General features: G+C 54.8%; 1 protein-coding gene across 1 annotated transcript; it reads right to left on the bottom strand.

Moving 5' to 3' along the window:
- Nucleotides 1-834: 834 nt before the first annotated feature.
- LOC149852708 (urokinase plasminogen activator surface receptor-like) lies at nucleotides 835-9,633 on the bottom strand. Its single transcript, XM_090029823.1, has 7 exons — nucleotides 9,509-9,633; nucleotides 4,280-4,396; nucleotides 3,934-4,068; nucleotides 3,503-3,640; nucleotides 2,911-3,054; nucleotides 2,530-2,667; nucleotides 835-2,377 (listed from the first exon to the last, which is right to left on the bottom strand). The coding sequence occupies exons 1-7, from the start codon at nucleotides 9,555-9,557 to the stop codon at nucleotides 2,163-2,165; spliced, it is 936 nt and encodes a 311-aa protein (XP_089885949.1). The 5' UTR covers nucleotides 9,558-9,633; the 3' UTR covers nucleotides 835-2,162.
- Nucleotides 9,634-10,684: the final 1,051 nt, after the last annotated feature.

Raw genomic sequence — 10,684 nt, forward strand, 5'->3', positions numbered from 1 at the left:
TGCGTACCGACGAAGATGGGCTGGCAGTACATAGCCTGACCCCAAAACCGTCTGTCCTGCAGGCGCTAATGGAGACTAGGGAGAAACTTCAGGGGGGGCAGAGATGCCACCAGGCTCTGGAACGTCGGGACCCAAGCAGACATGGCAGCAGGGCCCACCTGGACCATGGTGGCTGGCGTTACAACATGGGACTGCTGTGGGGTGCTGGTACTGCGGCTGTCTGGAGCGTGGCGGCTGTTTTGAGCCCCCTGTTCACCTCATGGCATCTGGCTTATCTGCAGTTGGAGCATGTGGCTTCATTTTGGGACACCGTTTTGGGGGTCATGCCAATAAGGTTGTCCATGGTTTGGGCAGACACCAGCCACTTTAGGACACTCTCTTGGCCTCATGCCAATCAGGTCGTTGAGGGGGTGGGCATGTGTCAGCCATATTACAGTTACCATATCGGGTCAAGCCAAGCAGGTTGTCTAGCGGGGTTGGTACATGATGGCCATAATGTGGACACCATGCTTGCCCCATGCCAGCCAGGTTGTCCAGGGTTTGGGTACCTGAGCGCCATATTGGATACCATATTTGCTTCATGCCAGGCAGGTTATCTGGGATTTGGGCACATGGCGGCCATTTTGGGCCACCATCTGGGCCTCATACTACCCAGCTTATTCTGAGTCTGGATCCGTGGGGCCCGTGTCATGGACGCCATATCAGCCTCATCCTACTAAGTGCTCCAGAGCTGGGTCTGCTGCAGCCATCTTTGTATGTCACCTTGGCGCCATGGTAACAAGGGTATGGTCACGTGGCAACCATGTTGATTACTCCTAATAACAATGAAATGTAATGATTACAACAGTCTCTTGGTTATGAATTATATATGTATTGCATTTATTAGTATTGTCATTATTATTTATTATTATTCTCGTTATTATCGTGATGGTTTTATTGTTAGAATTATTGTTATTTTGTTATTATGCTAATAACAACAATAATAGTAATGATAGCAATAAAACAACAGCAACAGCAATTATAGTTATTATTGTGGTGGATTGTATTATCATTATTCTTGTTTTCTTATTATTTATGCTAATAATATGAACAATAGTGATGATAGCAACAGTAACAATGGCAGTAATTATATTTTAATTGCCAAGATCTGTTCACTAGAAATCACCCGTCCATCACATACATTGCAACTTTTGCAACAAACTTCAGGCTCTTGATTGATTCATGGATTGAGGATTGATTGACTGACAGCCTGACACATTTATTCAGAGCACCACAAGTCTTGCTTTCTCCCAGCTGCCTACCAAGGACCAACAATATTTCTTGTGAATTTCTAGGAATGATCGTTTCCTGCAGAATCCAGCTCATTCCATGGGTGCAGGTAATTAATTAATTCATTGACATGTAGTAGACATAATGGGCTTTGTCCAGCATCTGGCGCCATGGGGGAAGGCACTGGATCTGAGAGGTACATCCAGTGCCTAGCACCAGGCTTGGGGTTGGCAAACCTTGATCATGATCCCCAACAATCAGGTGCCCCATTGCTCTAGCAGGAATCTGGGCCTAGAGATGCACCAATTCCCAGAGATCCCCCAGCCATAATCCCCTCTGCTGCTTGCAAGGGGGCTCTGAAAGGGGATGTGCACTACAGTGCCAACAACGGGCTACTAGCAAAAGAAGGACCTCTATGAGCAGGAAGAGGTCTTCCAAACGGACAACCCCCTGCTGGACACCCCCTGCTACTGCACCCTGTCTCCCATGATGGCTACAGGGGTTCAGTAGTAGGGGAAGGGGGTCAATGTCTTGTCTGCTAATGAGGAAATGGGTTGTTAGAAGGAACGACCTGGCCCCAGGAAACCAGCAGGGCAGGAAAGGGCTGATTATAGGGCAGGGAATCAGAATTGCCCCTTCCAGGGCATATTTCAAAGGCTGTGTTGCTCCGGTGGGGGCAAAATGGAGGGGAGGGGGGCAGTATTTGGAGGTCAAGGCATGGTCATGTGGCCCATGAAGAGAGGGGGAGGGGCTGGCGCAGTTGTGGGGGATGCGCATCTGTGGGATACCTGGGTTCCCTGCAAGTTGAATGGGCTCCCGTAATTTCAAGCTGAGACACCAGGCTCCTCCTGGTGGTCAAATGGGCTCCAGCGGGTGCCAGCTCAGCCCCTTGCTCAGCTCCAGGCCCCGCCCAGCAGCAGCAGCAATACCAGGGGCAGCATCACCAAGGGTAGGGGGTCCCATCGGGGGCCTGCATGGTTACAGTGGCTCTCAGAGCAGCAATAGACCTTGCGGTTCGAAGGCAGGAGCAGGCGGTCCAGAGGCTGCCAGGGGCGGCAGAGGTCAGGGCTGGCGCAGCCACGGAGTACGGTTACCGGGTTGTTCTCGTCTGGGGAGCCAGAGAGAGGTGTCAGTGCAGGGACCTGGGAGCCTGGACACCTGGGTCTCTTGGCACGAAAGGGTGAGCTGGGGGTGGGAACAGAGGGGGCTGGGAGCCCAGACCCCTGGATTACCGAGGGTCATGGATGGAGTGGCTCTCACCTGTGCTCTGGACTTTCACACACTGGTCCATGGCCCCTGTACAGTTCATGGTCAGCAGCTTCTGATAGTTGCACTCGCCTGCTCCTCTTTCCCTGCAGCTGTAGCAGAACTTCCCGTTGGGCTTCCCCCGAGGCACCTCTGTGTGGGGATTGGGATGGGTGTGTCAGGAAACCCAGGGGTCTGGGTTCCCATTCCCTTCTGCTCTCATCCCACAGCCCCCACCCTGAGAAAACCCAGGTGTCAGGGCTGTCTTTACCCCACTGCCCCAGGCCCCCAACCCCCACCCTGGAGAACCCCAGCATCCAAGCTCCCAAGTCTCCTGCTCTCACCCCCCAGCCTCCACTCCCTGCCCAGAGACCCCAGGCATCCAGGCAGTGTTACCAACAAAGGAGCCATTGTTGCAGCTGGTGCTGCGGCAGCGCTGCACGTGCACATAGGTCAGGTCAGGCCCCGCAGCAATGGCCAGCAGCTCTTCAGAGGGTCCCTGCCACCCGCATGCCTTGTACACGGTGTCTCCCTGTTCCCCTGGTGGGATGTGGGGGAAGTGAGGCCACTGGGAAATGGGCAGAGGGCTAGGAGGGGGCTAAGCTGGCATGCAGCATTCTGGGGAACCCAGGCATGCGAGTGCCTCGCCCCCAGGCTCTCAGCCCCTACCCGTGCCCTGTCCTGAGAACACAGGTGTCCAGCTGCCCAGCCCCCCTGCTTTCACCCCTGCCCCACTTCCCCCATTAAGGAACCCAGGCATCCAGGCCCTGAAACCAGCCACTGTGGTTTTAAGCCAGCACTGGGCTTGCTACCTGCCAGGGCTGGTGAGAAACCCAGGTGTCCGGGCTCCCAGTACCTACCAAACATCCCTTCCCAGTGTGGGGACAAAATCCACGTGTCCGGGCTCCCCGCACCCGCGAGGAAGGAGCCCAGAACCGCTCCCCCTCCCCCTCCTCCTGCAGCAGGAACCCAGGCGTCTGAGCCTTACCAGGTAGCAGGCGCCGGGACAGCTGCAGACACTGGGCCTCGCGGCCGGGGCAGGTTAAGGTTGGGGTGTCAGGACCGCAGGTTGTGGCAGATCCCGCGCAGCTCTGACACGGGAGACGCCAGGCAGGACCTGGGTCGCCTGTTAGGACACAAGGCTGGGATGTGGCTGGCTCTGGGGTGAATGGGGTGGGTACAATGGAGACAGGAGCTGCAGCTGAATCAGGGGTGGGGCAGTCCTGGGTACAGCAGGAACAGGAGCTGCGGCTGGACCTGGAGGGTGTCTGACTGGGTGTAGCAGGGCTGAGATGCAGCTGGCTTCAGTGGAGATGAGGCTGGATATAACAGGGGCAGGAGCTGGGGCAGGCTTCTGCAGGCCAGGGCTTGGTGTCATGTGTAGGGGTGCAGCTGGCTTTGGGGAGAGGCCATACATACGGATGTAGCTCCCATTAGTGCACAGGTCTGTGGTGCAGCAGAAGCTGGATCCGCTCAGTCCGGCTGCGGTGTCCGAGGGGAGCAGGTTACAGGTCGTCAGAGCCGCGCAGCCTACCCGCAGGGCACTGTCCATGACTGCAGCAGGGAGATCAGAGGTGAGCCCTGAATCTAGGTGTCTGGTTTCTGGAGCAAATACCCAGGTACCCCAGGAGGTACTGTTATCTGACTGGCACAACCCAGCAAGCCCTGCGGCCTCCCAAGGAACCCAGGCATCCAGGCTCCCAGGCGCCCCTGCTCTTACCCTCCAGCCCTCATTTCCCCCCTTCCCCAGCCCCTGGGGTCTCACCTGGAGGTCGGCCCAGCGTGTGCACCACGCAGGCGTTCTGTCCCGGCGCGCACGTCTCCACCTCGTCCCGGCAGTTCCCCTGCCAGGGCAGGCATTTCGGGCAGCGCAGGCCAGAGGCTGTGGAGAGATGCAGCTGATTTTGTGGGGGCAGAACTACGTGTAATGGGGACAGGAGCTGCAGCTGGCTCTGCGGGGGAACGGGACCCACTCACCAGTGATGAGCAGCCCAAGGAGAATGGACATGTGTAGGGCAGGCATCATGGCTCTTGTGTGCCCTCAGCACTGCTCTGTCTCTTATATGGGCACTGGGAGGGGCTGTGGGCAGGTTGGGGGTGGGGGCCCAGAGGCGCAGGGTGACTCAGAGCTCAGGGAAGGGAACCCAGGCGTCCGGTGTGCAACCCCTTGTTCTAGGACACCAGATCCTACTTCCCAGAGAACCCAGGCATCCGGGCTCTTGCCCCCGCTGCTCTCACCCACGAGCCCCCAATCCTCCCAGAGAACCAGCTGTCCGGGCTCCTAGCACCCCCTGCTCTCACCCGCCAGGCCAGGGGCACTGCTGGCAGGGATTGTCAAGGAGCAGCTCTGAACTTATCCCAGGGCAGAGCAGATGTGGAGACAGTCCCTGCTAGGGCGGGTGGAGAACCCAGGTGTCAGGTGAGGAAGCTGTGCAGCCTCTGGGCATTCCCCAGTTTGCACTATGAACATATACTGGGCATCGTGCCTAAGGGCTATAAACTACATACTGGCCTCTTGCCTGGCCCTGGGATGTGGCTGGCTCTGGAGGGCATCAGCTGGGTGTAACAGGGATAGGAGCTGTAGCTCACTCTGGGGAGGGGAGCAGGACTGGGTATAATAGGGACAGGAACTGCAGTTGGCTCTGGGGTGGAGCAGTGGCCTGTTTACCCGGAGACAGGCACTGACAGTGCTCTAGCTCTGTGGTTGTGGCTTGGGTTTGTTAATTGGGCAATTAACAAGCAGAAGTGTTGCAAGTGAAAGTTCCTGCCCCCCCCACACGCCCACACTCACTCACACCTCGGTCAAGGCCCCTGTGACGTGTGTCCTACCGGAAACGGGTGACAACCCCAGGATGGGAGTTGTCCCAGATTGCAACACCCCCATCCTTACTGGAGAAGGGGAGGAAATCCAGGTGTCCCGGCTGCCCGCACCCCCTTCCCTGGAGCCAGCACCCCTCTTGGTGCCCCCCTTGGGGTGGGCACTTGGCAGCCCTTGTGGGGCACCATCTTGGCTTCACGGTGACCAGGGCATACAGGTGGTGGGCACACGGGAGCCATGATGGGTGGCTATGGCAACCTGGTTGTCTAGAAGATGGGCCTGTGAGAGCCATATTGTGAACACTGTGTCGGTGCCCGGCCAACTAGGATGTCCAGGGGGTTGCTACGTGATGGCCATTTTGTGCACAGCATATTTGCTTCATGCTAGCCCAGCTGTCCAGTATTTGGGCCCATGGCAGCCATTTGAGACATTATCTTGGCCCTGTGCCAACTAGTTCACTTAGGGGGTAGGTGTGCAGCAGCCATTTTGTGGACACCTTTTTTGGCCTCATGCCAACGAGGTTGTGGTGGTTTGGGCCCACAGCAGCCATTTTGTAATACCATCTTGGCTTAACATCAACGTGCTCATTCAGGGGGTGGGCCTGTGGTAGCCATATCATGATCGCCATACTGGCCGCGGGCCTACTAGGTGGCTTGTGGCTGGGCCTGTGGCAGCCATCTTAACAAAGCCACCTTGGTACCATGGTATTTAGGCTGTGGCCACATGTCAGCTATTTGGGTAGTCATGCCAACCAGTGTCATGGTTGGCGAAGGCAGGAGGCCCTGGATGTTTTTTGGGGGTGGGGAGCGGGGCAGGGGGCAGCTGCAGGTCTCAGAAGTAGATGGTCGTACCCCACTTCCTCAGGATGGGGAGTGCCTCCCAATTGGCTGCCTTGAGTACTAGGCTACAGGGTCATAGATCCCTTTCTGTCCCAGTTGTAGCTTGTGCCCACACTCAGCAATGTACAAGGGATACCCTGGCGCCTGAATCTAGGAGAATTTGGCAAGGGACCTTTCCTAGCTTTCCTTCCAGGTAATACCTCAGTCCTACAGAACCAACAATTACTACATCCTCCCATAGGTGGTGAAAGGGAGCACTAACAGGGCTCAGCCCCCAAAAATGCGGGGCAGCAGTAGGGCTGCAAGGCAGCCTGGCTGTGAATTTCCAGCAGCTGCAGCAAGGGTAGGGAGGAGTGTGCGCACAGCAGTGAGGGAGTGGGGCTGGGGCTAGGGGAGGGACAGGCGATGCACAGCCAGGGTGGGGTGAAGTGTGGGACTAAGCTATGAGCAGCTCATCCAGGGGGTGCTATATTTTGTTGTGCACCATATTTTTATGGTTTATATTTTTATATAACACACTAGACAGTTGCCTGTCAAGAATGATGGGCAAGGGGTGCGGGCGGGGACAAAGGTCTCGGTCTGGCTCCCCCTGCCAACTTTGGGGCCGGGCCTGCTCCCCCTTTCTCCCGCTCCACCATGGGGCCAGGCCTTTATTCACCCATTGTAGTCTTCTGTGTCTCTCTCCTGTGAGTCGCATATGGGGTCCTCTCAAGCCTCACATATGGGGTCCTCTCAAGCCTCGCCATTATTCTTAGGGATGAAAAGCTTGGTTGTTGGAACAACTTTGTTCAGTTCATGGGGGGCCTCGCCTGACACATCTTTGATGATGATTGCCTTCAGATTGGGAGGAGAATGTTTGGTCCCGCCTCCCCTTGGCATCTCTCCTAGGTCATTCCTGCTGTTCCACCTCTGTGGGACTCTGCCTCCCCTACACCACGCCTAACGCCAACCATGATGTTGTTACCTGCATTGTTGAGGCTGGTGAACTGTGCCTTCTCGGTGCTCGGATTCCTGGAATATGATGGCCTCCAGGTATGGGCAATGTTACTATCCCAAGCATTTCCCACGGCTTTTCTCCTTTCCGATTATACGTTGTCCGGCTTCAATACTGGTCCATCCCCCAACACCTTGCCTCTGCCCCAGGTTTGGTACTTGCTGTCCATCAGTCTCATCTGTATTCTGGCTCCGCTGAGTCCTGCGGGGTTCTAGTCTCTGCTGCTGACTTTCTCGGTCCATGTCAGCCCTATAAGCAAATCCTCAGGCCCTCTCTGGTCCTGTGCTGTTATGGAGACACCTTCCTGGGGTAACCACCAGGTCCCCTCACTGGGACTGCTTGTGTTCTCTGGCCACTCCGGGCTGGCTGGGGACTCCACTTCCGGTATCCAACCCCCCCGGCTTGTCTTCTGCCAGGCCTTTTATCTTGGACCCGGGGTTCTGGCCACTCAATCAGTCCCAGCACGCTGTTATAAAGCATGCCCATACTGATGGGGGTGCCGATCTTGGCTCCTTTGGGCGTGGCTGTTTTTTTCCTGCGGCATCTGAACCGCATTCTCCCCTGCACCTCTTCCACCACCTCCAAGGAGCAAGGGGGAAGGTGGGGCAGCGCCATCTCCAGTGGCCTGCCCCCCCCCCATTGTGTCCGCTTCATTGCTGTCGCCTCGAGGGATCAAGGCAGAAGGGCAAGGCCAGCTGCACTGGCTTTGCTCCCCCACCTCAACTCTGTCCCCTGGGTCCCCAACATCATGGCAATGCTACAGCGCACTACCACCTCCTGTCAAAACACTGTATTCACATTCAGATTAGTTGTTTCCATCCGCTGATCCGAGTGCATGTAAAGTGTTATGGACAGACAGACTACGGCTTTTATATTATTAGAACTGTGGTTGTTTTATTGTTATCATTATTGGTTTTGTTGTGTTGTTGTTATTAATGCTAATAACAACAATAGTGATGATAGCAACAGTAGCAATGACAGTAATTATATTTTAATTGCCAATATCTGTTCACTAGAAATGATCCATCCATCAAGTATATTGTGACTTTTGGAGCCAACTTCAGGCTCTTGATTGATTCATTGATTGACAGTTGATTGATTGACAAGCTGGCACATTTGTTCAGAGCACCACAAGACTCACTTTGTCCCAGCTGCCTAGTGAGGGCCAACAATAATTCTTTTGAATTTTTAGGAATGATTCTTTCCTGCAGAATTCAGGTTGCTCTGTGGGTGCTCGTAATTAATTAATGGGCTTTGTCCAGAGCCCAGCAGCAGGGGAAAGGCATACACAGAGATACGTCTAATGCCTTGCACCAGGTGTCAGGTTGGGAGACCCTGATCCTGATCCCCACCAATCAGGGGCCTTGTTGATCTGGCATGGATCTGGGCCTAGAGATCCACTGGATTCCCAGAGATCCCCTTCAGCCATAATCCCCTTCGCTGCTTGCAAGGGGGCTCCCAAAGGGGATGTGCACTACATTGCCAACAACAGGGGTACTAGCAAAAGAGGGACTCCCATGGGCAGGAAGAGGTCCTCCAGGAGTTCATTAGCAGAAGGAGGGACTTGACGTCTGGAAATGGGTCTTTAGGGGGAAGGACCTGGACCCCAGGAAACTGGCACGGCAGGACAGGGGTGTTTATTATGGGGCAGGAAGTGGGAGTTGCCCCTTCCATGGGGTATTTCAAAGGCTCTGTTGCTCCAGTGGGGACAGGATGGAGGGGAGGTGGGCATTATTTAAAGGTTGAGGTGGGTGCTGCCCCCTTTTGGCCACTCAGGAGCTTTTGGCCCATGAGAAGAGGGGGAGAGACTGGGGCAGTTGCAGGGTGGGGTGTTGTACAGCTGGGTTCCCTGTGAGTTGAATGGGCTCACGTAATTTAAACTCAGATACCTGGGGTCTTTGAGTGTGCCCTGGACACCTGGGTTCCCCGGGAGGTTGAACCAGCTCCAGCAGGTCCCAGCCTGGACACCTGGGTTCCCTGCTCAGCTCCAGGCCTCCCCGCCCACCCCCCACCCCTCAGCAACAGCAGTGCCAGGGACAGCAGCAGACACGGCAGGGGCCTGTGCGGTTGCAGAGGTTCCCAGAGCAGCAAAGGACCTTGCAGTTTGAAACCGCAGCAGGCTGGCCAGGGGCAGCCAGGGACAGCAAAGTTGTGGGGGTGCCACGGAGGAGCAGGGTCACAGCGTTCTTGTGGCCTTGGGGGGCAGACGTCAGGCCTTGGGAGCCCAGACGTCAGGCTGGGTGTAACTGGGACGGGAGCTGTGGCTGGCTCAGGGGTGGAGCAGGGCTGGGTGTCACAGAGACAGAAGGTGCAGTCAGTCTGTGGCGAGCAGGGCCCACTTACCGGTGACCAGGAGCCCCAGGAGCATAGCCGCATGCCAGGTGGGCGTCATAGTTCCAGTATCCAGTCGGCACTGGTCTGTGCTAGGCTGGGCCCTGCCTGCCTCCTGTGTCGGTACTGAGTGTTGGGTGGGGAGGGGAAGTGGAGGCAGTCTAAATTCACACAATGACTCAGTTTCTCTGGAAGGAGCCCAGGCATCTGGGCTCTAGCCCCACCCCTTCTTCTAAGACACCAGACCCTGCTCCCCTGAGGACCCAGGCATCCCGTTGTGTGCACCAGGCATGCAGTGTGAGTTAAAAACAAGCCAGAATCTCATCAGGGGGATAAGGCCCAATGCCACATTTATTGGAACATAAAACATGCAATATGAAAAAAATAAAGAACAATAAGGTTATTTGCTTCACTCATTCCCATACATACTCATTCACTCATTCATTCATCCACTCATTCAAGAGACAAGCGTACACACACACAGAAGTTAGACAGTCTTGCAAAAGTTAAGGTGTTACCAAGTTTCAAGTTGCTCAAGGTAAGTCTGGTGGCCAGCCAGGCTGACCAAGAGAGTTGGAGTCAGGTCTTGTTGGACGTGCCCAAAACTCCTTCTTGCAGGTGGAAGAGACCCAAAGCCTTGTGTTTGTGTTTATTCTTTATAGTAATAGCTGTCCATGCCAGCCTATGGAGTCCGCTGAGTCAGCTATGAAGGCCGTCCTTCTTGTCCTGTTGGCACATGGATTGGTAGGTCATGATTTTCTGGCTTTGTGGTCTGCAGTCTTCAGGGGCCATCACTTGCAGTCGTCAGCCACCAGGATGGAGCATGTTAGTGTTTGATAATCCTTTACTGCTGACCATAAGTCGCTGCAGCTCTTAACTGTTAAACCACAGAAGGCTATTTTCACCTGCTGCAAGAGGCCTGTCTTTCTGTGGTACTGGCACATAAGTCCATCATTTATTCTTTCATTGCCTCTTTCCACATAAACCAGATATATCCAGACATACCACAAACCCGTACACAAGCATTTTCCTTATACTAAATTTAAGTTTTAAAGTCATGAGTCAAACATGTCTAAAGTCATAAGGCCAATACATTTTATGCTAAACAATAAGAAATTCAAAACAGATGATCAGTTCCAAATAATAATAATAATAATAATAATAATAGATTAAATAACTTTATCTTGA

This window comes from Crocodylus siamensis, chromosome 15 (genome assembly GCF_052110815.1).
Source record: "Crocodylus siamensis isolate JL-2025a chromosome 15, ASM5211081v1, whole genome shotgun sequence".
NCBI classification, from domain to species: Eukaryota; Metazoa; Chordata; order Crocodylia; family Crocodylidae; genus Crocodylus; species Crocodylus siamensis.

What these genes read in the sequence shown, in the direction of transcription:
- LOC149852708 (XM_090029823.1), bottom strand. Translation starts at nt 9,557, where the DNA reads ATGACGCCCACCTGGCATGCGGCTATGCTCCTGGGGCTCCTGGTCACC. An exon ending in CACGCTGGGCCGACCTCCAG is followed by an intron (nt 4,069 to 4,279) that starts GTGAGACCCCAG and finishes TCCCTGCTGCAG; the next exon opens with TCATGGACAGTGCCCTGCGG. An exon ending in CACTAATGGGAGCTACATCC is followed by an intron (nt 3,641 to 3,933) that starts GTATGTATGGCC and finishes GTGTCCTAACAG; the next exon opens with GCGACCCAGGTCCTGCCTGG.